The following is a 26,469-nucleotide window of genomic DNA, read 5'->3' as shown; positions in this document are numbered from 1 at the left end:
AACTATAATTTTCATCATAACTTATTAGTTCCCCACTGCCAACAGGAAAGCCTTGAGTTGCCACATTACATACTATATTTGAGCTGCTGGATTTGGCAGCCGCAGTTCTGTATTCACTGTTTTGTATTTTGACCTCAAATAAAAATCATGTATTCCCAACTAAGCAGCTGAAAAGCTGCTGTGCTGAAGCTGAATCTGCAGCCATGAAATGGTTCACTGTTTATATGCTAAGTACAACCACATACTGCTGTGTACATAGCACACACTGCTCAAGGAAGGTGACTGCTCATGGTTCCCATGATGTACACCAAAGTGACATTCCATTCCCACTCCAGGGGCTAAATCAAAGGGATGCTGACTGCACAGCAAACAAGCCTCAGCTCACAGAGACCGCAATGGAAGGGATGCAGCACAAAAGGGGAAAGCAGAGAAGAAAAACATCACTGTTGGACACAGAAGAGGCCACATCCAAGAACGGAAAAAGCCTCCTGCCCTCCTGCTTCAGCACTGAGTCATAAATATTCCAGTTTTCCAAGGCAACAGCAAGTATGAAAACTGCTCTGGATTTCAAGCTGAAACCCACACTCACCCCTCTCTCCATGCCAAAGTACTTCCTTGCCATCCCTGCTCAGAGCAACAGCCAAAGTCAAGCAGTGAGATCTGTCATCTCGCCACTGAGTGGGTTCCCAACAGACCTTCCTACTCTCAAACACCCCCACATTTGCAATGAAGCCCAGGCAGCACATAACACCAGCTGATGTATTAGAGACATGTGATATTAATTATGTCTGTTTGTACTGATTTTTCCCCAAGTGTTTCCATTTACCACCTAAACGAGACACACAGTGATGCTCTGCAGTGCTACCTGGCTCTAGATAACTACATTTTAGTGGCAAATAAAGCAATGTCTAGACAACTTGTTCTTCTCTGATTAAAAAAGACTATTGAAGGCACACTCGAAAACCACCCACTTAGCAGCAATTCTACAGCCCAGTATTGGCAGGCTCCAGTGTCACCCAAGAGACTGCCTGTGCTCCTGAGCACCCACATCCCTGTAGGCACATAGAGAAGCTGCAGAGGGAAGAGAAAAAAGACCACTGAAAATTCATGCTAAAAAGCCTCTATAATGGAGGCTTGTAACTAATCCTTGGAGACCCCATCCACCCCTTGTTCATCTAGTCTGCTGGCCTGCAGATGGAGCAGCTCTTTTATACCTTCATCTGTATTGTCTGCAGTAGTGGTACTGTTAGCTGAAGGTATAAAGTCTATACAGAAACAGCAAATTGACATAAATTATGATCATTACCATGACACCTCACATAGCACAGATTGCACATCCCCACCCTTAATCACCATGCATGACCTGCTCATTCAGAAGGGATCTGTGGTTACTGCAGATCACAGGCTGAACGTGAGTAATAGTGGCATTTTGCTTTGAAGCAGACAAATAGTATGTAGGCCTGTATGAATAGGCATGTCATATGCAAGACATGGAGTAATCCTTCTTCTCTGCGCAGCACCGGCACATGCCTCATGGACATGTCCTACATGGACAAGCTGGTGAGAGTTCAAACAGAGCAAGGAAAACCAGAAAGGAGTGAATGGCAAAGCAAGGTGGTTGGTTCTCTGTAGAGAGCTATGGGGTAGATGAAAGCAGCTCTGAAATGTATAAAAGGCTGCTGCCCTGAGCAAGTAATAAGCTGTACTCCATAACCTCAACAGCAGAAATATGCTCCCTGAGGAGCAGCCAGGGAAGTCTTGGTTAGACATCATATATAACAGAGAAAACTAGATGTTCTTTATTCCACAAATCAAACACAGCAGTCAGGAGGTAAGACTGGTTTTCTTAATATCTTACATGGTCTCGGCTGCCTCAAATGCTCTTTGCTTTCTTACCTAGAGGCAGGTATTCCTGTTAATTTTCACAGGCCCTTAGTGTCAGAAACTGGAAACTATTTCTCTGGCTTTGCCACCAAACAAAAGTCCATCTTAGAGTTTTGGCCAGCCTGGTGTGCCATGGCATCAGGAGACACCAATAGAGGGAAAGGACTGGACTGCTAAGATGGAGGGTGCTGCAGAGATAATGTCCCAATCACTGGGAGCTTCTAGAGAGATGAAATGAAGAAACACAAGGAATAGCATAGCCTGAGTCCACTATGCCTGGATCAGGGAACGATAATTACATGGCTTCTGGGGTTTTATTCTCATATGATTTATGTTTCACTTAGAGGAGCAGGAAGCCTTTAATGCAGGATTAAAAGCTGAGAGCAGCTTATTCGGTGAGGCAGAATACCTGAAGAAACAGAAGCATGCTCCTGGATAGCCTGAGAATGGAAAAGCATCCTGTGCCAGGTGAGTAGCTAATCCACCTGGCTGCTAAATGCATAATCCAGGTTGTTTGTTTGGGTTTGTTTCCTAAATGGAATATGCTTAGCATCAGCTTTCAGCCAGAGGATTCATTTCATCTACTGCAGCAAAGAGACTTTTTCTCATTAATTTGGTCTTACTGAAGATGATCCTACCACAGCTGAGCACCTTTCTAAGTTTGTCTCTGGTTATTACTAACCTATTCCCATCTAACAGAGCAGGCTGTCCTGGACCACAGTCACCTGTACTTGAGGTCTCCATGTCAGGTCAGCCTATAATTAAACAACCTTTTGGCTGTACATGCTTATCAGTGTATGCTTAATTGACAAGAAGAGCCCAGTCTGCAGCACCTAGCTGCCAGGCAGCCAGCTGTACATGGTCTACCTCTTCCAAAAGACATGTTCAGACAACAGGCTGCCATCCCGTATGCAGGCTGGCACACAGAGCCAGAGATGGGAAGTATATGCCTGTTGATTGTGTGCAGCAACCTTGCTCAGGTTGGAGACAGACCAACAGTGAAAGAAATGCTACAGGGATAAAGCAGATCCATGTGCAGGAGGAAATCCTGACATATTCTTTAAAACAAAAAATAAAAGCTTCAGAGGCAAAGTCCAGGCACCAGTGATGGGGAGGGCAGGAAGGCAAAGCAGGTCACTGGAGATGCCTGACAAACACACCAAGCTTAGACTGATTTGAACAGACTGAAACAGGGCTCAGCCTCATGTGAAGCAGATGAAGGGGCTGGGCACAGCTCTTCATGGGTTCCCCATAGAAACATCTCAGCACTTGAGGAACTGCTGGGGACCATTCTGTGGGGCTATGGCGCCGTACAGAAGGTTACTGAGAAACGTCCAGAAAAGAGGTACTTCAAGGCAACAAACAAGGTCATGTGCCTCTATACACTCCAAACACATTTCAGTTAGGGGAACAAGAACATGCAAGGGTGGAAAGAGCCCTTAAAGAGACCTCAGGAGCTCTATCGTGTATGAGACACGGAGCATTAGCTCAGGCCTAACAATAAGCAGCAATGATGATGAGTCAGATTGTTCCTTGGCTGCCTGGACATGTCAGAAGAACAGAGGAACAGGAAGCCCCCAGTGAAGGACTGATTGCCCAGAGCATATTCCTGGAAAAACAGAAACATGTTTTTCATCTCCATGACATCTTTCCATCTCAGAACAGCTCTGAAATCTGTGCTTTCAGTACACACTCAAGGAAGCGCTCCAAACCCAATGTGTGCATCTTGACACACAGCAAAAGCAGAAAAACCACTAGATAGTGGGATGTAGAGAAGGGCTGAGCATGTGAGATACAATTGTCCAAGTCAGAGGATGAGCAGCCACTCTCATTCTCTGTGCAACTGGAGAAAACTCTTGGTTCTGATGTTCTAATGGGACTTGCTCTCCACCCTTGGGAACATCTGGCAGAATTAGTAATCCCGTATCAGATGAGGTGAAGCATGGAGTGCCAGCAGCACTTGTGACCTTTCTAGCAATTTCCACATGCCTGCTGCTTTCACAGCAGCTTTCTGTATCAGACCAAAATAAATCCAGCCCTTCTGAAAGTAAAGTACCCAGAGATTGCAGAAGCATCTGGCCCTTCCTCCACAAAGCCAGAAACTAGCACAGTTGTATTTGGGGATCAAATGTGGAGGCCAAGGAGCTATAGAGGGGGATTAATGCTATAGTCCTGAACCCCAGTATCCAAAAGAGAAGTGAGGTCTTCCCTGTTCATGACACTTCTGCTTTCCATTCAGGGTAAATGGGTAAGCATAAGCACTGTCATTGGGTCTGCAACCAGGAGAAATTTCATCTCTTTTCATTTTCTTCCGTGTGCAATGCTCCATGTATTAACAGCCATGGGCACTCCACTCCTGTAGGGGTTAACTTTTACATCCCATGTTAGGCCAGGCAAGAGTGCAGCCACATCATCTATCTGCAGGAAGGAGCATCTCTGTCTTCAGATGGGGTTTTTGACCTTGAACTCTATAAGAAGCATTTGTGTGAGCTCTGGGTTCCATACAATGAGCACAAGGACTCAATGGGGTCTGTGCTTTCCAGCAGAGTCTGCTGTTTTCCAGCACACAGCAGGGGCTGATGCTGCAGCACCATGAGAGTAGCTGAACTGCATACCTAGCATAGGGCTTGGGCAACAACAGGCAAAACCCAGCCTGAGGGAAACAAACTGCAGCTTCCAGCTCCTCAGTCAAATGGTGTGGTCTGGTTTTCATTTACATGATCACAACATGAAAAAAAGGAGAATTCTGGAATAACTTTTGTGTTTATAGGGATAGCAAGGAACATCCAGAGCTATACTTGTTAATTCAACATACAGATTTAGTATGCCTTCAGCAACAAATAATTCTGGCTACCAGCCCTTGGGATAACTAACACAGGGCCAGAATCCCTAAATGTGCCATGGCTACAGCCCAAGACTCTTTAGCAAAGCAGGTAGCTCTGACCACCAGCAGGGAGCTGGCAGAGGCTAGATTAAGGCTCACATTAGCCCCTCCTGGAATTTCCTATACCCGTCATTAGATCAAGGGATAACACTTAGGAAAGCTCAGTAGCCAATAACCTAACCAGAAGTGAAAGTCATCACATCCTCTTGGTGACCAGCACATCTGCTGAACCTGAGGGTCAGTGTCCTCTGTGGTCAGCAAGGCAGCAAGAAGAGGAAAACATGGGGAGCTCTGCTGGGCCTCCTCCTGCTGCCCCCTCCCAAGGGTCCAAGTCTGCTTTCTATGGAAGATTCCCAACACTTTGGCTGAAGCGACGCCAACATTTGGGCAGGGCCTGGTGATATTTTTAACACTTGCTCACATAACTCTTTGGATGAATCCTGGGAAGAGCTTGCCACCAAAATAGTATACTGTGGGCACTATTTATACACCCACTGGCAGCACAGTAGGATATGCTTAGAGGGAAAGCTAGAGGACCCCCTTCCCTCCTTGCAGCTTAGCAACTAGGGATATAGAGGGGTCCCTAAAACATGGTTTGTTGTTTGGGCTAGTCCTCATAAGTGAAACATCACCTGTACAAGGCCAGGTATCCTCATCTGTGCTCTTTAAGGCACTCTTGTCCACACAGGAGGGAATCCCAGGTACAGCAAGCATGGGGATGATGGAATAGGTTCAGACTTAAACAGGGGAAGTTTAGACTGGGTATAAGGAAGAAGTTCTTTACTGTAAGGGTGGTGAGGTACTGGAATGGGTTGCCCAGGGAGGCTGTGAATGCTCCATCCCTGGCAGTGTTCAAGGCCAGGTTGGACAGAGCCTTGGGTGGCATGGTTTAGTGTGAGGTGTCCCTGCCCATGGCAGGGGGGATAGAACTGGATGATCTTAAAGTCCTTTCCAACCCTAACTATTATATGATTCTGTGATTCTACGATGCCTGTGAGTAAAGGGGCAGGCACATCCCAGCTGCTGTGGGCTAAAAAAGGAACAGTTGTGCCTAAACACCAGCTGGGTCAGAAGAAAATGCTGCTGCTGTCCTGTTTTATCTATCCTTGCCTATTGCAGCAAGGAGCAGGGTTTCTTGGTCATCACCTCTTTTCCCTATACAGCCCCATTAAAGGTGTGCAGTAATGGGGGAAGGTGAGGTTTGCTGGAAGGAAACCACCAGACCAACAAGACTGACTGTCCTTCATCCCTAGGGACAATAGCAGCCTCAGGCCTTTCCCTATGAGAACAGCTTGCCCTAAGGGACTGGAGGAATAACAAACAAACACCATTTTGAGACTTTCCAGGGAAAGGAAGCTCTTCCCCTGTCTAATCTGGGATAAAAATAACTTCTCTGAAGCCATTTCCATGCCTGCAGAGCTTCCTTGATATTTGTCTTGCTTGAGCTTCTTCTCCCTTCCGTTTTAGCCCAAGACACATTCAGACTGCTGTCTAGTTTCTTGTCTTCTGAAGACATGAAGGCTGATGAAACAGGTGATGTGACCTGCAGAACATGCACGGGATGCTGAATGAGAGCTAAGGAGACAAACAGGCTCTGGAGCACTCAGCACACAGCATCCTGGGGTAGAAAGGGAGCCAGAGTTTTGTTTTCCGATGTGTAGGTAAAAAGGAAAAGGGAATATGCATTTTCTTTCCATGTAATAGAGGCTACAGCCCGCACAGCACACTGACTGTTCACCAGAGCTACAGAACAATGCAGAGCAAAACCGCATGCACACCACTCATTGAAACACGCTTTCTAGGCAGGGCTGGCCACATTACTCTTAGCAGAACAAACGGAAGGGATCATCTCCTACCTTGCCAGACACAATCTCCCCTGACGGTGGGCTCAGCTCACTGCAGCTGGAAGCCGGGTGCGCAGCAATAGCCTGAGAGCCGCAGGAAGAATATAGCATGCAGAGCCGGCGATAATCCAACGCAAAACCCTCTTGTCCCCGTGCCGGCTCAGGGATCAGCGAGCCGAGCTGCGGGCAGCCTCTGCAGGCAGCTCCACCGGTGCTGCAGGATGGCAGCAGGCAGGCAACATGACAAGGCACTTCTTGAGGCTGCGGATTCCCTCCTGCTGCCAGTCACCTGCCTGTCCTCGGGTACGGCAGTGCCAGGGTGCTGGTCCCACTCGCAGTGCTTGTGGTCGGGGGGGGGAATGCAAGGGCCAGATTACTGATGAAAGCCCCAGTGTGTAAATACAGATGCAGTGTGGAGAGGACTATGGCAGAAATGCAGCTCGTGTTACAGAGAGCCATTTACAGCGTGCTCAGAGAGAAGTGAGCATGATGGGGCTGTGCTCCGTGGCCTGCCCGTGCAGGCAGGGGGGTCCCAGGGCTGCTGCCTGCAAGGGGAAGCCATCAGGTGAAGTGGCCACTAGTGAGGGGAGATAACCCAGCTTCACACCCTCCATACGCAGCACACAACAGCAGTAATGCAGACCTATGTATTCTCCATCCTTCAGCCCACCTGGGACAGCCACAGCCCCTCCCCATCTCTGGTACATGATGCTAAGCAGCCCATCATGCCTGAGAGAAAGGCTGATCACAGCATTGCTCCCTCTGTGTATATGTGTGACATGGAAGCAGGAAACCATTTTCATTGTCCCATGCTCAGGGGCTCCATATCCCTGGGACTTACCTTCTCTCTCCAGTTCTCTGTCTTTGGTACCTCCTTCTTTGCCTATGATTTCCCTAGGATTCTTCTTTCCCTCCCATTTAAGGATAATTTATAAGCTGTATCGCAACTGTATTTACACCAAATAATGAAGATAGGGGATAGGGAACTATCTTGGCAAAGCACCAATGTGTCAAAGGGTTTGGGGACATTGACTCCATTTGTGCCCACAGCTGGAGCCAGCAGTAGAGTTGTTTCACAGGTTTCAGCCACTGCCCATTAAACGAGAACTGAAAGACCTCAGCAGAGGCTGAGAAGGAGCTGTTTCAGGATGCATACCACAGCAGGCATAGCCTATTTTCAGTAAGCATGGTGCCAGACAGGCATAAAGCTCACACCAGGGACTTCTGGGTACACTCAGTGACAAAGAACAGGGACTTCATGTAGCTATGGAGCAACTGATGTCTGTTCTGTAGAGGCTGGGGGGGCGAAGTGGGGGTGCTCCTTTGAAAGATACACTGCCAAGCCTCAGGGGTTTGAAAACAGTTGACTTAGGCCAATTGCATCAGTGAGTGCTGTTAAAAACCTACCTATCAGGGAAGTAGACGGACATCAAAGTAATAGGTGTATGTCCTAGTGATACCCACCTGAGGGGTGAAGCCAGCTTCTACCAAGTAGCTTCTGCAGCCAAACTGGTCTCAGCCAGGGAATGGCTAACCAGCAAATGATCCCAAAGGGTTTGGAAACCATTCACAACATCCCAGGGCTCAAAACGAGAGCGCTTAGATCAAGGCAGCAATAAGGCTCACCACATCTGCAGCAACAGTAATCCTGTCACAGCACAAGTGACAGCGCTGTGACAGCCTCCTAGGAGCACAGCATTGACCCTGGCTGTGGAGCCCTGTCTATAAGCTCTCCCCTGTTTTCTGACCACACCTGGAGAGATGGATGAAAGTGATACCCAGAGAAAATGGGGTTTTGCAATCTGTACAGCCTGGGCTCATCTCAGTTTGGGAGCTGCTCTTTCCTACAAGCACTGTCCCAAATCAGTCTGACCCACTGCCCATGTTCATCCTCCTCTGGAAGAATCCAGACCTTACAGGAGAGGATGGGCACAGTCAGCAGCCCTTCGTGGGAGTTTTCTTTTCCAGCTCAGCTCCATAAAACACCCGGCAGATCCCACCCCCTTTTGTTGCCTCAGTTTCCCCCTTTGTGAAATAAGGATAATGACACTCACCAAGCTGCTGCGGATGTTATAAAGTTAACTTCATTACTGGATGCTGTCAGCCTGTACTGAGCATTCCACGAGGCTCCTTTTCCACTCACGAAGCGGAGACTCCTTGTGGCTTCCCAAGGCATACAACCACTGCCTGCAGCTTTCTTCACCCTCACCACGGCAGGTACGCTGCAAAGGCAGGGACCCCCATTACCCGCAACAGCAGGAGCTTCGGTCCCTCTACCAGCTGCATCCAGGCCATCTGCCAGGCAGGAATGCAACGCACCAGCCTCAGCCGAGCTGTCAAGGCAGCGGAAGGGCTGGGGTTGCACTGCTCTGGAATTCCAGCTACGCACAAACACCCATCAGCCTGCACCAGGAATGACTCCTCCCTGCCCGGGACAGGGCTGAATCACTGGAAATACCAAAACAACGATGAGGTCACGTTCCCAGAGCAAAGAACTGGAGCCAGATATAGCTGCGTGGAGAAGCGTGCTAAAAAGGGACTCGGTGTGCAGGCTGGGGGCTCTGGCAGACAGGCACCCCAGCATTTGTCTCGTTTAAAAACAGCTTGAGCCTGCCAGCAGACTTCTTTTCTCTCTGCAGGGAGCTGGGCAGCACAACAGGGGCTTTGAGCTCTGTAATCATCCCACTGAAAGAGGCACAGACGTTAGAGCTTGTGAGTGTATAGACTTGGGTTCAAGGAAAGAGAAGGAGGTAGAACGAGGACTGGGTTCAAATCCAGTGTTCCCAAAATCTCACTGTGTTACCATGCTCATGCTTAAGCAGTTAAAAACCACCTGCTGCAAGCTGAACAGCAGACAAAAATTGTAAAGCCATTATTGTCCAGCCAGCTTCCACAGAAAAAGAACATTGGTTTGGTAAGTTTTCAACAGGGTGAGTGGCAAATAACAGTCCTACTGTTGCTCCTAGAATGAGAATCTAAGGCACTTCATTTCCAGTAAATCAGGGCAGTGCCTTTCCCAGTTCTCAGTGGAGGGAGACTGGAGACATTCTGCTATTTAGCCTGTGAAGGAAATTGCAACATAGGACTTGGAAAGGATAGCGGAATTCACAACAGAATTCACAACATCCTGCTCTTTCCCCTCTCCACAGGACAAGACTTTTGGATGGATAAACACCCACAGTTATATGAAGAAGAGGGTCTGAGAATGCAGATTTTGTTCCATCAGGATATAAACTAAATCAGAAGCCAAGGGGGAGCAGATACAGGGCTAGGCAGCTAACACCAGGCATCTCACCTGGCTGGCTGGGCAGTAGTTATTGAGCTGGCATACCCTGCAACAACCACAACCGTGTATAGCACACTGAGCTTGGGCTATGCTGCACCAGCTCCTTTCTCCTTCAAGTGCTTCCAGATTTGCTGATAAAATACATAAGAAAACCTGTGACCTGTGTGTAACTCCCACAGGAGAACCATTACACAAAAAGTACTCAAAACCAAATCAGTTCATTCTTACCCTGCTGTTTTACACCACTGTTTGAGCACATTCTGGTTACAAGAACCATCATACTGGGCCACACCAAGAAGTCTTCTCATCTAGTGCTCTATACCAGACATTTTGGCACCAGCATATTCATATCACAGATCTCTCCTAAGGCCATACTCTTCCAGCCTGCAACAATCAGCAGCCAAGGAGCTTCTAGAGCTGGAGGTTGCATACTGAGCACCATGTTTAGCAACCTCTGAAATGCACCCCTGCCATTGAGGTGTCTGGTTCCTTCTGGAATCTGTGTGTATTTTCAGCCTTCATGCCATCTCGTAGCAACATGTTCTGCAAATCAACTGTGTTGAAAAAGGACTTCCTTAACCGCTTGCCTGATACATAATTTTGTTGGATGTGCTTCCTCTGTGCTTTGAGAAATAGCAAAGTTGAGTAAGGTCAGTCCTTACTCAACTTCTCCACTCTGTACACTATTTTATAGGCCTTTATGCTTTCCACTACCATCTACTTCTTGTTTAATCTCTCTTCCTGCAGAAGCTATCCCAGTTCCCTACTCATCCTCATTTCTGTATCATGTCCAGGTCTATGTCATTTTTTTGAGAGAGGATGGCCAGACTTTGTGTGGTACTCAAGATGCAGTCACAATATGACTGTATACCTAAAATGACAAGAATATATTCCAGCATCTTTTGATTTATTCTTTATTGCCAAGTATGAGGTCTGCCTTTTTGGCTACAGCTGAATACTGAGCCGATGTGCTCTGATAATGGTCCACAATGACTTCAAAGGGCTTCTTGTAGGAAGTGAGAAACTGTTCACAAATAGCCATTACATGTGGCATTTACCAGCAAGGAGTCCCATTTGCTGTTTTATCAGGCTTTGCAAGTTACTCCTGTAATTCTTCAGGCAGTTTTTAAACTGACTACATCGACTTAGAATCATCAGAATATTATAGTCCTAATTCCAAACCATAGCTTATTGTATTGCACAGAGGTCTCTGCAGGACCCGGGCCCTGCAGATATCAGAGCTTTGCTGGACTGCAAAGAGTGGCATTTGGCAAGGAGTGCTCTAAGCACAAATACCAGGAATGCTCCATCCAGTGGGATATCCTACAATGGCCTAATGCAAGGAGCTGTTGAGCTGTGACACTTGTGGTCTGCATTTGAACTCATGCTGACACAGGGCCATGGAAAGGCAGGTATCTGTACCAGATACCCCCCAGGCTTTGCCAGGCACAGCCTCAATGCAGTGTATGTGGTAGCACAAGCATTACAGCAGTAGGATGGCTGTACTCCACACCCCATCGCTGGGATGAGATTAGCAGCACACCAATTTGTACTCACACCCCACTGTCTGAACCAGTGTCTTGCCCTGGCATTTGTGGAGGATTGTGGTGCAGCCTGAACCACCTGTTGTGAAATCAGCCAACAAGAAGCTCTCATGAATGATGTGGACAAGTCACCCAAGAGACACCACCACTGCAATGCATAGTGTTCTGCAAAGCACCTGAACGAGCAGAGAGGTTAAAGCACCTTAAGACAGTATCCTCCAACAGCAGCCTTTACAGGTTGTGCCAGCAAATACCTGCATCCAGCAGAGCAGCAGCCCTAGAGCTGTCCATGGGGAGACTCCTGCTCCCAAGCCCAGCCACAACTAACACCATTCTGCGGGATAAGCAGCCATTCCCTGTGACACAGCTGGTCGTGTGTTCGTTCCCTTCTCCTCATTATCAGGTCCTGAAGGTCCTGTGCACCAATTAGACAAACCAAACAGGTTTCTTCTTCCCCTCCCTCCCTGCCTCAAGATTCCTGGATGCCAGGAGCCTGTTATGAAAATAAAGCTTTAATTGTAACTATGATTGACTGCCATAATGATTCTGACTGATCCCTGAAAGAACATGTCAGTGCCAGGTGATAGAAACATACTCCCATGCACAGCTCCACTGAGGAGTGCAGAGGCCAGGGCAAGGCTTAAGGGCTACAAGGATGCTCATCAAATAACCATTCCAGGCACAACTGATGTAAACTGTGGAAATCAACATTCCCAATCCAGGCAAGTACACACGAGAATGGAAAGAAGAGGGGGATAAACTATGGGCTTCATATGAACAAAACCTCAACCAGACTTCAAGTTCCAGAATGAGAGGGATAGAGGCCTATAGCCAGCAAACCTCAGAAAACATCTTCCTACGTGTCCATGGCTTTGGTGAAGAGCTAACTGGGAATTAAGTGTTCAGCAGAACGTGGATTGCATAAGGCCAAGCAGAATTGGGGTAATGAGCTTCCCTGAACATCTGGGAAAGATAAAGAAGCAGAAGAACTCCTCCCAGCCAAGTTTACCCTGAAGCACTCCAAGTTGAGCTGGCAAACCAGCAGGATCTGTTGCCTGGCTCAGCTTCAGCAGAGCTTACCACAGGGAAGAGCATCAGGCAGCTACAGCTGCACACAATATCTTCATTTCAGAGCTCAACGTACCCCTGCCACACAGCACCTCGATGGCATGGGGAAGGGTGGAGGAGGCACTTCATCTATCCCTCATCTGTTTCATGCAAAACATTGACTGCAATCCCAGAATAAAGGCAGAACAGAGGTTCCAGTGAGCCATAACCCCTATATAATAGCCTAGTCAGGGTTATTATCTGCTACCAGGTAATACAAATACCTGTTATTTATAATAAATATAATTTTGTATAAATTATATAATTATTTATATAAATATAATAAATTTAAATAAATATAAATAAAAACGTGGGAATAACGCAGCTTATACCAGGGTTATTCTACAGCTCATATAAAAAGAGAAGAGATTTATTCCTGTGCATTGTCCATTGAACACTGCCCAGGTAACAGCTTCACCAACCCATCCAAAAGGCAACACAACCAAGCCACTGAGTAAAGAAAATTGAGGACACCAGGCATCCTGCACAGAAAAAAGTGTCAGACAGCACCTGCTGCCACAGCAAAAACTGAACCAGTACTGCAAGCAGCAGAATACTGGGCAACCATAAGCCAGGCTTGCACCTTTTGGTTATTCTACATTCCCTTATCCAGAGCCTGAAGGATTTTGAGGGAGGATTGCCAGGAGGTAAGGAAGCCTCTGAAGCAGCTGCTTCAGGTGTTGCTGTCTAAGCCCAAAGGATGCAAACCCACAGCTGCAAGCAAAGGTCACCAGACTGGATCCTGGCCCAGCAGCTTCTGTGAAACACGTGAACCAGGAGACTTTCAGACTACAATTTTTCAACATGAGAGTGCAAATTAGTTTTCTAAATACAGACCTGTACTCTGCATGGAATGAACGGCCTGGATGCCTGCAGGGATGATGGAGGGGAGCACTCCAGCTGACACAAAAGACTTCAGTTTAAAATTCAGGGCAGCCACTGACTCCCTGAGTCACCTTGGTCTGCATACTTCAGGGTCCAGCTCCCTCATGAATGAGAAGATACTGATCCTCCCTGCATTCCAGGGGACAGATAATGCAATAAGGCTTTAAAGATCCCATGATCTTGGCCATTAATCCCAAAAGGAGGCAAAGGGGGTTGTTCACTGTGTACAAAAGCTAGGCTTCTGTTATTAGTGCCTAATACGGATGTGGAGGCAGGATGCAGTCAGTAACAAAAACATTGGACTTCCCTTGAGACGCAGTGCTCAGATCAGATGGTGCTTTGTTTGTAGGGTGATGCACATGGGGCTGGAGATAGCTCTGTATGTCTGCTCAGCTTTGCACTCAGTGTAAACAATCAGTTCAGCAGCGCAGCCCTCTCCGGGGCACAGACAGCTCCACAAAGCCACGATGCTTCCAGAGAACCTACAAAAAGCCAGTGGTTGGTTTGTCTGTTTTCCTAATTCAGAGGAAGCCTGTCCCAGCTTCGATTTCCTGCAACATCTCTCGGTGTCAGGGGGGTGGTGGGGCTGGAAAAGGCCACATCCATTTATAGCTGGAAAGCCTGGCAGAGGGTTCAGCGATGTGTGGAAAGGCAGGGAGCTGACAGCTCAGTACAGCCAGATCCACGGAGACAGAGAAAGCAGGCTGGGAAGGAGACAGGGGGTATGAAAACTGCTTCCCTTCAAGCTGGGAGCAGTGGGAGAGAGGTTACTGCTCTGCAGCGCCAGGGAGAGGAAAACATTCCCTACTTCTGGGTGAATCATGAAAGTAGGGCAGCAGAAGACTAGCTCTGGAAATACTGAGAGCAGCCGAGCTGCAGATACAGCCACAAGCACCCACAGGTCAAACCCACACTGTGGGGCTCTGTACCCTTCTGAGCCCTGCATCAAGTCTACCCCTGCATCAACCCGGTCCCCTGGTCGCTGGAGCTGAGGCTGGGACCTCACCGGTGCTAAGAGGAACGATAGTTCCCTCCTTCTGGCATACTTAGGTTGTCCAGCACATAGATGTAGTAAAAAGCACTTTCCAGCCCTCATGGAAAAAGCTTGCCCCTGGGGACAAGACACCAGTTTAAAGCATCAACATGCACAGACTTATTCTATGGTGACTTCAGCTCCTCCCCATGTTACCAGGCATGAGACAGTGAGAGAGGAGAGGTGTTTATTTAGCTAACCCAATTTAGCTAACGACTGTGCATATTCACAGTAAAGTTAGGAAAAATAACCTCTTCAGTTGCTTTAGGGATCACAGAGATGATAAGGCCATAGGAAAAATAAGCGCTGTGGAGCCAAGGCAGTGAAATACCAATGCTATTGTACAGGCATTGATGACAGGAGCAGCATGCAAAAAAAGCCTCTGGTCACCCGCATTTATAAATGATAAACTCAAATGAACAGGTGCAGAAAGGGCCTCGGGGAAACAGAAAACCTATCAAACAAGAAGAAACTTAAGAGCCTGGCTTGTTTAGCCTGGCCAAATGTGGGCAGAGAGCGGATAGAATTGCTCTCTAAATATATCACAGGAGACAAACAAAACTGCTGAAGCAAAAGGATAATGCTGGCATGACAGCAAGAGAACAAATGACCTGTGAACATATTCAGGTTGAAAATTAGAGGGGGAGAGAAATAATCCACCATGAGAACAGGAGGTTTTCCAGCTGGAACATCTGGGTTTGGGATGTAGTTTTATCAGTGGTCTGACCAGGGTTACAGGACACAGCACCTCTGCCCACAAGTATCCAGGAGGTGCCTTATGCTTCTGTTCTTGTTCCAGCTGGTAATTAGCATGGGTCATTACTCAGATGGCTTCATTCTTAGAACAGATTTGTTGAGGGTCACTACAGCTGGAGAACCTTGGGTAAGCACACAGTGCTCCTTTGCCCTCCCATTCTGTAATTGCTGTTCACGAGTAACAACTTCCAGACCAGAGGTCAGTGGAGAAGAGTTGTGTGGATGCACACCCATGACCTGAGAGACACTGGGCAGCCAGTAAAACACCCTTGAGGGTCCTCTTGCCAGAGGTACCTTGACATGCCTCTGCCCCAAAGAGCCTGATGCCCCACACTATTAGTGGAAGAGTTTTCTTTGTGTCATCCTGTTGGATTCAGGGGAGGGAGAAGATGCTCTAATCCTTCCTCTACTCCAGGGTAAGAAAAGTAACAGTTTCATCAATGGTTATGATCAAAGCACTGTCATTCTTGGTCCTGAAATTTCTGCCCAGTGCACTGGTGAGTATTTAGGTGCTGCCTAAATAGAACACAGCACTCAAACCATGAACCTTTATATTATGGAATTATGAGAAAAACGGAGGTGAAAACACCCCAAAAACACATTTCAGGAATCAGATTTTCATGGAGCTATCAAATATGAAAACTTCATAAAAGACTAAAGTATCATCTTCATGCATTCCACAACATGAGGCCTGATACCCCCCATGGGACTGACAGAGCACTGCACGCATAAGAAATACTGACACCCTCCCTCAAGGCAGCTTTCCCACCATAGGGCTGCCATATAAGAATATGGATAAGCCTCCCTCCCTCAGGCTGACTCATTCCTTTGACCAAATAACAGAGTGGCAAGGAGCTGGTAATCCTAATATTATCTTTTTATTCTTTAAAAAGAAATAACTTTACAAAATGAGGAGTGATGTAGGACAGACATCACAGCCAGGTGATGTGTTTCAAACGCTGATCTTGTCCAACCACTGAAATATTTGTATGTGGAGCAAGCTCACCAACAGCTCTATTATCCCCAGCATGTCCTAGGCAGTATTTACAAATCCCCTTCAGCCAGAAGGTGAGTGCCTTGCACATAAACTGTATGAGAAGAGTGGCACAGTCTCAGAGTTGCCTTGCCCTGCCAGTAAAAGATCTGCTTCTGGTGCCCTGCATTACATTGCTCTGCACTACATGTTAGGAACTGCTTTGGTAGGACCCTCAGTCCAGCCATAGCAGTCTGGGTATCGTGGGGATGTCTACTTGTCTGCATAGATTCGGGTGGCTGACTGCAAGAGACATAATCCTCATCAGAAAGCCATGATTGTCTCTGTGAAGTGAATGGTAAATCAGAGGGAGGTGACAAGCACCAGTGGGGCTGCAGGCTCTCACTTTACTTAGGTATCTGCTTGCAGGGGAGATGGCCAGATTAGCATCTGCTCCTTCCTTATCAAGCAGCTCCTGGACACTGAAGCCTGGATCCAGTCCCAGCTCTAGTTTTGCAGTGACTGCTGAAATCCAATGCCACAGTTTGCACTGAGCCTCCCCAAAAGCAGCAGGTGCAATAGACTTGGGTATTTTTCTGGGCCAAGTTAAACAATCTTTACATAGAAACTTAAAGCTTATGGAGCTTAAACAATCTTTACATAGAAACTACTGAAACTGGGACCACAGGCCACAAGGTGTTATACGCAGACTGGATGAAATGGGGACGCGGCTGGCCTGTTGCCATCACATACTGCCTGCACCGATAGTTCAGAGACTCAAGGCAGAGAACTCCCAATAAATACCAGATGGTTACTGTGCAAAAAAAAAAAAAAAACCCAATTCGGAGCAAGGAAGGAATCTAAATCTGCACAAAGGAGCCAAAAAATATAAACCACCAGCTAACGCTGCTTAGTCCTCTGCACATAAAAGCTTCATTTAGACAGCTCAGCAGTGCTGGCAGGACAAGCTCTCGCACTGACACACTGTCCTTCCTCCCAGTAACCCCACTAGTGATGGATGTAGTATAAAAAACAGCCAGCAAAGCCCAGTCCCTCTGCCTGTAGCTGTGTCCCTCTGCTGGCAGTCAGACTGAGCATTTCCAGCTCTCTGCAGCTCATGATTGACAGATGAACTGTTCCTAAATAAAATACTACCCAGCGCACAGAAACTCTGCAGGGGATCCCGAACCCACACTGAGATCCTCTGACACTCCACCACACGGCTCATTGGGAAGGGTGAAGGAGTCATCAGGTCATGCTTCATCCCTTATATTGAGCCACAGCACCGGTGGAGGACAGGGGGGGTAAAGGGCAGGACACCCCATGCTAGCCGTGAAATAGCATCTCTGCCTCTGATACTGCTTGTGTGACCTCCATCGAGTCAGACGTGCGTGTGCCTCAGTCTGCTATGGTGGGGGAGACACCCAGTGCTGGCAGATCAGATGAACCCTATCTAGAGCATGGGCTTCTCAGGGACAGGCTTTATTGCCTAATGGGAGCCTGAGATGCTTCTGCCCTTTTATCTGAAGTCTAAATGAAATGGCTGGTGACCTGCTACAGAACCTGAGAGGGCTCCAAGGACAATGACCTTTTGCAAGAGTAGATTTGCAATGCAGATACAAACAGGACAGGCTGATGAAAGTCAGGTCCTTGTCCCTTGACCAACTAAGGGTTTCTCTGAGCACTTCCTGACTGCGATGAGGGAAGAGGGTGGTGCTTGGGCACTGGCCATCTCATGAGAAACTGGATTAACTGTTAGTTTGGAAGGAGGCCATTGCAACACGTGCCTTCCAAAGCGTCTGCGTACAGTCAGAAGGCCACAAAATTACACGTATTACTTAGGGGTTGTGTGGCTGGACCTAAGGCACACCTGGGGTCAATACTGTCACCCCAGTAATACAGCCCAGAGTGTACTTATGATGGAAATAAAGGCACATAGATGAGAAGGACATCGCCAATTCAGCCTTATCTTCAGCCTGGACTTCTCTTTGCTCTGAGGTATGTAGTTAAAAGGAGAAAAATGTAAAATAATCATTATGAACGATCTCAGGGAGCAGAGACGTTCCTGCAGCATGTTGTCTGTCTTTCCATGGAGGCCCTCTGGAATACCTACAACATCTCTAATGCATCCTGCCTGCATTCCCTTGGCAGCAGCACATGTCTTTGGAAGAGAAGCTGGAGTCAGAGGCTGAACCTGGGTGAAAAAGGCCCACGTTCTTGATTTGGTATCCTGGAGGGCAGGGCTCTGGGCAAACACTGCCTCTGTGCTTTGCAGGGAGCACAGACCCCCCCTTCTGACAGCCCTTCACTTTGGTTCGTGTTGTTGGCTTTTGTGTTTCTTTTGGGGTTTGTCTTTTTTTTTCTGTTTTGGTTTGGGTTGGGTTGTTTTTTTGGGTTGTTTTTGGTTTTTTTTGTTGTTTTTTTTTTTACAGTCCTTTGTGCTTATGTTTGTCACTATTTGGTGAAAATGTTCCCGTCGTGGCAAAAGGTGATTTTGGCCGCATGTTTCTCCCAGACATAATGAGTGCTCCAAAGCCGTGCTGATGGGCAAAGGCATAGCCAGAGCGGCGGGTGCTGGTTCGACGCAGGCGTCTCCTGGGTGAGGGTGGAGGGGGCCGCTTTTTGGCTTCTTTGATCTTGAGCAGGACCTGGAATCAGAAAATAAGATGGAAAAAGTGGGAAGTGCATCGTTATTGACAAGCACAGTAAAACAGGAACAAACAAAGGGAAACAGAAGCAGGGCTCCAAAGCCAAAACTGATTGGCAAAACAGGGGGATGGCAGAAGGGGTTGCGGAACAGGAACTAAACTGGCAGCCTGGTAAAAGCAAAAAGCGATCTTATTCTAGAAGGCATAATTGCAGTGTCATCTTAAGCCATGGGAAGAGAAGATTTACAGCTTTCTGATGCCTCAGCTGGGGGTATTACTGCAGCTCTTTTAAGCTCTTCAGACCAATAAGCCAAAATATTGAAGTAGTCTCAACAATAAATGGAAGTCCAGAAAACAAACAAAGAAACATTTAAGAATTTGCTTTTTTCTACTAAAGTACTAATTACTAGTAATTTCTACTAATTACTACTCAAGGGGATCTCTGATACATAAAAGCTTTTCGTGATGAGAATGGTGATTAATAGATTCTCCTATTCCTTGGCAGAAGGGAAAGAAATAATGCACTTTTTTTGCAGGTAGTGGGATCTCTGGTGGCCACCAACATCATCTGTGGATAAGCATCTTTTCAGAAAGGGGTTGTTAGAGGCATAAGGCTAGTACTGAATGACAGTGGCTCAGCAGAATCCCCAGATGCCAGACCTCTGGGATAGTGGCAGTCGTAGGTACTTGGCCTCTCTAAACATCAGGTCTCTATTGAAGCTCACAGAATCCCAGAATGGTTTAGGCTGAACAGAACTTAAAGCTCATCCAGCTCCAACCCCTGCCACAGGCAGGGACACCTTCCACTAGACTGGGTTGCTCCAAGCCCCTGTGTCCAACCTGGCCTTGAACACTGCCAGGGATGGGGCAGCCACAGCTCCTCTGGGTACCCTGTGCCAGCGCCTCAGCACCCTCACAGGGAAGACTATTTTTCCAAATATCTAATCTAATTCTCCTCTTTGTCAATTCAAAGCCATTCCCCCTTGTCCTGTCACTACAGGTCCTTGTAAAATGTCCCTCTCCAGCTTTCTTGTATAAGTTCCTCTCAATACTGCTTGCTGGGGATCCCCATACATTAGGGAACACAAACACTTCTCTCCTGTGACAATTTGTTTCTGTCCTGGGTTCAGCAGTAGCAGTCATTTTTTTTCTTTCTTAGTAGCTGGTGCAGTGCTGTGGTTTTGACTTTCGGCCTGGGAACAGCGCTGATAACACTGATGCTTTTAGTTACTGCTCAAATATTTGGTCTGGCCAAGGACTTTGTGAGTCTCATGCTCTGCCAGGAAGGAGAGGAAGCAGGGAGGAAGGAGAGACAGGACACCTGACCCAGGCTAGCCAGAGAGGTATTCCATACCACAACATGTCATACCCAGGATGTAACTGAGAGTTAGCTGGAAGGGCCAGTGAACTGTGGGGTTGGATGGTGCTCGGTCAGGAGGGGTGGGGAGAGTTATCGGACGGTGGGTGGTGAGGTGTTGTATTCTCTTCCCTTGTTATTTCTTTTATCATTATTATTATTGGTGGTGGCAGCAGTGGTTTGTGTTATACCTTAGTTACCAGACTGTTCTTATCTCAACACATGGGAATTGCATTCTTTTGATTCTCCTCCCCATCCCTCCAGGAGCAGTGGGAAGGCAAGAAGTGGTGAGGAGGAGTGAGACAGAAACTGCGTGACTGACTTGCCAACAGGGCTTAAACCACAACAGCTTCCTAGAGGAGGTAGAAAAGTAAAGTAATTTTTCACTAGAGAGAAGTGCTCAGCCCAGGCCTGGGGCTGGGATCCTGGATCACAACCGTGTTGGACTTACTAAAAGTGCAATTTTGCTAGGCAGTTTTGCACCATCCCTGGTAGTGTTCAAGGCCAAGCTGGACGAGGCTTGGAGAAAACTGCTCTAGTGGAAGGTGTCCCTGCCCATGGCAAGGGGCTGGAACTGGATGAGCTTTAAGTTCTGTTCAGCCCAAACCATTCTGGAATTTATAGTTCTATGCCTTCTACTCAGCTAAAGGGACAACTCAGCCCATTGTCACACACCTGAGCTGCCTCTAACTGTGTACTGAGGACCTCCCTACTTTGCAGTCTTCTCTGTCATCCACCTACCACCTCTACAAGGGCTCAGAATCCCCCTGCACTACAGTTATGGAGCACTGGGGAGCTTCACAGCCATCCCAAGGATGATGAGGGCAGGCACTGAGGAGCACAGAGGTGCATGCGGCTGAGGCTGTGCTCAAACGCTGGGTTCTCACAGCTCGGTGCAGGAAGAGGGAAAAAGCACCAGGTGGCAGCAGCATTTTGCAGATGCTGCTGCCTGGGAGCGGGCCGAGGAAGCTGTGTTTAGGCTAGCATCCTCGAGGGGTCCATAGGCGGCAGTGAGCTGTGCGCTCTCTGACCACTCCACCTCTCCCGGTCCTTGTGGCCTCATCTTCATATCCTTTCTGGTTTCAGAGGGGTCCTGTAACTACTGGTTACAAACGAAGTAAATTCTTAAGTGAAGAAAAGCCCAAATAGCAACACGTAATGCTGGGTGGAGAGTGAAGGGCTGTGGTTTGGCAGGCTAAAAACTGCACAGTATGAGGTCAGGAGGAACACGCCACTCCTTCACCACTGAGCCACAGCCCTTAAACCATGCACCTAAAATAGTGCTGCTTCCTTGCTCCAGTGCAATCCAATCCAAATCTAAATAAACTCAGCCTTGGTCCCGGTTGGTGATGGTTTTGTGCTGTGCCACAACACGAATTCAATCCTCCTTCCCGAGGGAGTAGGGAACAGACAGATGGCAGCACTTGCATCTACAGGGACATACACTCTGAGCAATGCCAAGGCCATGCAGCATGGCTCCATGAGAAGCTTAGGTGGTAGTAAGCAGGATTTCTGGTTTAATAAGGTATTTCCTTACTTTATCACTGGGAGTTGGCCTTAACTGAGTCTTCAGGAATCGAAAGCCAACTACAGGCAGCACACAGAGGGTGATGCTGAGGAAGATTGCTAGCCACACGTTTGGTTGGCTGAGGGTGTTTCGAGCTGTACCTGAAAAACAAAAAGCAGAATCAAAACTGTAACAGTCACCTGAACCTTTCACGCTCTGTGATTCTGAGGCACTTGGCAAGCGATCAAAGTGTAAAAAAAGACACCATCCCCAACAGTGAAATCAATTTGCTGTAGAAAGAACAGTAATACTAATGTCACTGTCTGAGACGAGCAAGGAAAGATGCAAAATCCAGACACAACTGCTGCAACAACTCAGGGACACAAGCCTATCAGAGTGAATGCCTTAACTATGTACAGTCAAATCACTGCAAATGGTTGATACAATAGTTCAGGAGGCCTTCAGCAGCAGCAGTCCTGCCCTCTCACCTTTTAACAGGATTCTAGTGCAAAATGAAGAATACTGTTTTATTACTTTCCAGCACCATTTCCTGAAGCATACAGAGTACTGACTGACTGCCCAGCAGATGATGGATGGAATCACAGCCCTTTACAAGAGGAGCATTTTTCACTGTAGGTGTCTGCACAGCCAGTGTAGCCTGATGGGTGCATTGGCAGAAGAACTGCCGTGTGCTGGTGTGACACTACCACCTTCTTTGAAACCACAGGGCTCACTTTTGGCTTCTCCAAAACTGAAGGAATGCAAGATAGAACAAACAGTCTGCAAAACTCTCATTACAGGGCTTAATGATGCTGTTGTTGGCAGTAAAGTTGATGAATGTTTTCTTTTCAGTTGGCCAAATTCTGCTGTAATACAGCTCCACTGAAATTAAAGAAAACAAGTTGCCTCAGTCTAGACTATAAACACTTAAAAATAGTTTCAGACTGAGACTTTATCAAGCAGTCTATGGGCTGAGCAGTAGGTAAAGATACGGCAAGTGTGTTTTCACCTGTCTTTGGAAACTGAACAGACACTGTCTTTACTCAGTGCTTTTGATAATAAAGGCCATCTTACAGAGGATGTGACATCTATTTGTAAAACACAGCAACAACTGATCTGCATCTCAAATACTTCTAAAATGGCTGATCACCCTGGTATTGCAGTGAAGATGGGCAGAACAAGTCTTGGCTTAACAATTCGTTCAGAAATAAAGGAATTGATTAATACATCAATCTGAGACTTGAAAATCATTGGGAGTTTGGAAGCAGAGTCTCCTAACACTGCTGTATCAATATTGGCTACGGATGCACCGGGCTGTTAAAAACATCTGAATTACTTTGCTAAGCTTTCATCTTCCTCCTGGTCAAAGTTTCATGAGGTGGACTCATTTTTATGTTATCCTGCACTTTTTGCACGTGTTCATGAATCTTCAGTGTATGGTAATACAAAGGACTGGTCATCACTGGAATATTTTTTGTTGGGAATTTGCCACTTAACCTGGCTCACTGTAATCAAACAGGGTTTTTCACATGTCTAACTGGATATTGGACTCCTATGCTTTCCTGTACCAACATGTTAACTTATTTACAAAAGAACATGCATCTTTCTGCAAATAAAATGCCTCCAGATATCTGTAAAAATTGGACACCTGGAAACAGAACATGAAAGAGCAGCAGAAAACATTCCAGACAGCTCAGTTCATTTAAAGGCCAGGTTTATTTAAAGGACCATTCCTGTGGCTGCATGTAGATGTGCATTTTTATGCAAGGAAGTGAATGAGGAAAACATTCACCAAGATGGATGGGTTTCAAAATAAGCATTCCCAGCAGCCCTCAGAAATGCCCTGGCATTTCTTGTAGAAAAGACAGTCAATACATTGTTATTGCCTCTGGAGAGGTAATAACGTGTACTAGAAATACTTGACAAGATTAAAGCCCTGCAGCAGGCCCATTTCGAGTGTAATCCAGATTTGTCCCAGGGCTTACCAACAAAGGGAAAGGAGGCTGTGAAGATCATGTACATGCCGTCACTATACATGGTGAAAGTGATGGCAAAGTAAACAGAAAGGCTGCCCCAGATGAAGAACTGGTTCACAACTGTCCAGTAAGAAGTGTCCAAGCAGATCTGAAAGGATGGAATGATACAGATATGGTCAGTGCCTTAATTATTCAGCAGACTGGGGATGAACACAAGTTGTCCTCTGCTTCATATAGCTGCCCCCAAGACTTACTCATTCAAGTCTCAAGAAATACCAAGACACACATGATAAGGTACTGGGAGATCATTCAAGGCAAGCATGTTTGCCTTGTTCTTCCGTTCTCGTCAAGTGAACTCAAATGAGCCATACTTATGTCCCCACACCCAGGCTGTGATCTAGCATTGACAGTTTGGAGAAGGAGCCTACAAGACCTCAGACAGCAGAAACCATTATCTAGGGATATGTGATTGATTGGTTTACTTTTAAGAAGTTTATCTCATCCTGGTAGTACCACCTTAATTTTGTATCACCCAAGTCTTTCCTGCAGAGCTAGCTCTGCATCATGCATTGGGCCAGACTACAGAGACAGCTCCAAAATGGAACCCCTACAAATAACTACCTGATAGCAGTCAAGACAAGACAATAACCAGCTGATAGTAGTCAAGACCAGTTTAAAGAATAAAACAGTCTTGCTCTTCAAACCCTTCCCATAGGACTGGAATTAGTTCTCTATTCCCAGTCTTACCTCTTTTTGCCTGCTATGACTGCAAACTTCTCAAAACAGTGACTGTTTTCCTGTTATCCTGATCTCAAGCAAATCTGCTGATCTTATGAACAGAGGAGAGTAATCTGGTGTCAGTCTTGGGTTTTGCAAGAATACAATGTGCAAATGCTATCAGGATTCCAGATGGACCTCCAGATGCTGCCTTTGTAACACAACAACTAATTCCTAAAAACATTACCTGGGATGCCTTACCTGTACAGAAACCACGATCAGTAAGCAAGTCTGGACCATCAGTGCAAAGGACTGGTAGTCAGCAATAGCCTTCCCATCGCTTCTCACTGTATTGTACATGGCCCCATAGGGGATGAAGAAAAGAATGAGGGAACTGTAGATCCCTTGAAACATGCACTTGACAAACACTGTTTTGTTAAAATAGAGGTTTTGCTGGCCAGGCACATAGAGCTGAGGAAACAGCAAGCTCCAACGATCATCCACATCCTAAAGGTAGAGAGAAGATGGTCAGATTTGCTGGCAGCTACCCAACCAACCTCACATAACCACTAGGGTTGTCATGTCTCTGTAACATGCATTTCCATGAGCAAAGGCTTAGCACACAATTCACTCAGTTGTGCTGACTAGCATGCCACATCCCAAGGTCACCTAGACATATTTTACATGTTGGATTTCACCTTTCTTGAGAAAACTGGCAAGTGCTGTTTCTGCAAGAAAGATGAAGGTACACTTCATCTTAAGCAGAATGCATGGTCTGCTTTCCAGAGAGTTGCCTGAAAGCTCAGGGATAGGAGATACCTTTCCTGGGTCCACTCGGACTCAGGTCCACTCCTGTCTGATTTAGATACCTCAAGTGTCCAGAGCTGAATCACTTCAGAGTAGCAAGTTCCTGCTTAATATAGAAACAGCTTTATTCCTCCTGTGTCTTGCTGAACAGTAATAATGGGGTAGAAATGTGTATGTGAAATTACTGCAGAAAGACTTCTATCAGAAAAGCTGAGCCTGGAAAACTTGGCTTCAGAGATACAGCTCATTCATTGTTTTGTGTGGTCATTAAAAAGTCACTTGCCAGGCTGCAGGAACATAGCTGGTATGATGTGATTACTTCAGGGGGAGTGTTGCAATGGCAACTTTTACTGTACTCAACAGCCTGATCCAAAAGTCTCTCTTCACACACTAAAACGCACAGACCACATCAGGATAATACACCATCTCCCCCTGGTCCATTATTTCTTTTGTGCTCTCAGATCTCACTGCCAGGAAATTATCCCAGGGACTACCACAATAGTAATTAGCCTAAAAAGTAAGCTGCTTTTGCTTCATGGAACAAAGCACCTGAAGATAAAGCTCCCGTAAAAGAAATCCAAGGGGTGATAGAAACAGTACCTGATCAAAGAGGCTCATTCCTAGCACTGGGAGGGAGGTATATACCAAATTGTAAAGCGTAATGAACCACTCGTCATAGACAGTCTAAAAAAAACCCAACAAAACAGAGCATGGCATTAGTAGAATGCTACATTTTCTATCTCTTCAACAGTATACACAAATTACGGAGCATTTTGGTTTGAGATGCTATCAAGACCAAACTATAAGGTGACTAAAGCTCATCAGCCCGGATGTGGGAGTATATGGGGAAAGGATCATGACATGCCAGCCCTCTTGGATTTGCTCTGCACCCAGTGCAGCAGCAGCTGGAGCAGGATCAGCTCTGGCAAGGCCATGCTCTGTAGTGGTCAGCAGCAGGCAGGGGGCAGATGGCAAGCATCCTGACTGCACCCATATGGCTATCCCACATGTTATCTGTGCTTCCCAGAGGCTGGGTTTGGTTGGGGATTGGTTTGTCTTCAATTAACACCACATTTTCCCTGCAGATTTGCCCCTCTTTGCAAGCTGCTGATGCACACAGGTGTCCTATGGTTAAATGGCTTGTTTTAAATGTGCTAACAGGGCAAGCAGAAGTCTTACACAGACCTGCTCTACCCTAGTCAGGCCTCTGTCTAATCTGTACCCTTGTTTGATGGGTGCAGCCACTTTGAACCTTCTGAAA

At 46.8% G+C, this 26,469-nt stretch overlaps 2 protein-coding genes across 5 annotated transcripts in view; both read right to left on the bottom strand.

Moving 5' to 3' along the window:
* RUSC2 (RUN and SH3 domain containing 2) overlaps window positions 1-8,987 on the bottom strand; it is a 51,609-nt gene extending 42,622 nt beyond the window's left edge. For 3 of the 4 annotated variants that reach the window (XM_013127576.3, XM_031044043.2, XM_031044042.2), the window contains exon 1: window positions 8,667-8,987. The gene's annotated coding sequence lies outside the window, so the exon portion shown is untranslated. Of the gene's footprint in view, window positions 1-8,076; window positions 8,176-8,666 lie in introns of those variants that run through there. The other variant, XM_031044040.2, reaches the window with a different exon arrangement.
* Window positions 8,988-18,578: 9,591 nt separating this feature from the next.
* The window catches only part of LOC101879910 (phospholipid-transporting ATPase FetA-like), a 70,372-nt gene continuing 62,481 nt past the window's right edge, over window positions 18,579-26,469 (bottom strand). Inside the window, exons 24-28 of the mRNA XM_031044050.2 lie at window positions 25,809-25,892; window positions 24,663-24,908; window positions 23,694-23,832; window positions 21,739-21,869; window positions 18,579-18,844 (exon numbers count right to left, since the gene is read on the bottom strand). Coding sequence (XP_030899910.2) covers window positions 18,623-18,844; window positions 21,739-21,869; window positions 23,694-23,832; window positions 24,663-24,908; window positions 25,809-25,892 — 822 coding nt within the window. The 3' untranslated portion in view covers window positions 18,579-18,622. The remainder of the gene's footprint in view (window positions 18,845-21,738; window positions 21,870-23,693; window positions 23,833-24,662; window positions 24,909-25,808; window positions 25,893-26,469) is intronic.

This window comes from Melopsittacus undulatus, chromosome Z (assembly GCF_012275295.1).
Source record: "Melopsittacus undulatus isolate bMelUnd1 chromosome Z, bMelUnd1.mat.Z, whole genome shotgun sequence".
NCBI classification, from domain to species: Eukaryota; Metazoa; Chordata; class Aves; order Psittaciformes; family Psittaculidae; genus Melopsittacus; species Melopsittacus undulatus.
The sequence above is the reverse complement of the archived record's forward strand: the minus strand, read 5'-3'. Positions and strand labels throughout refer to the sequence as shown.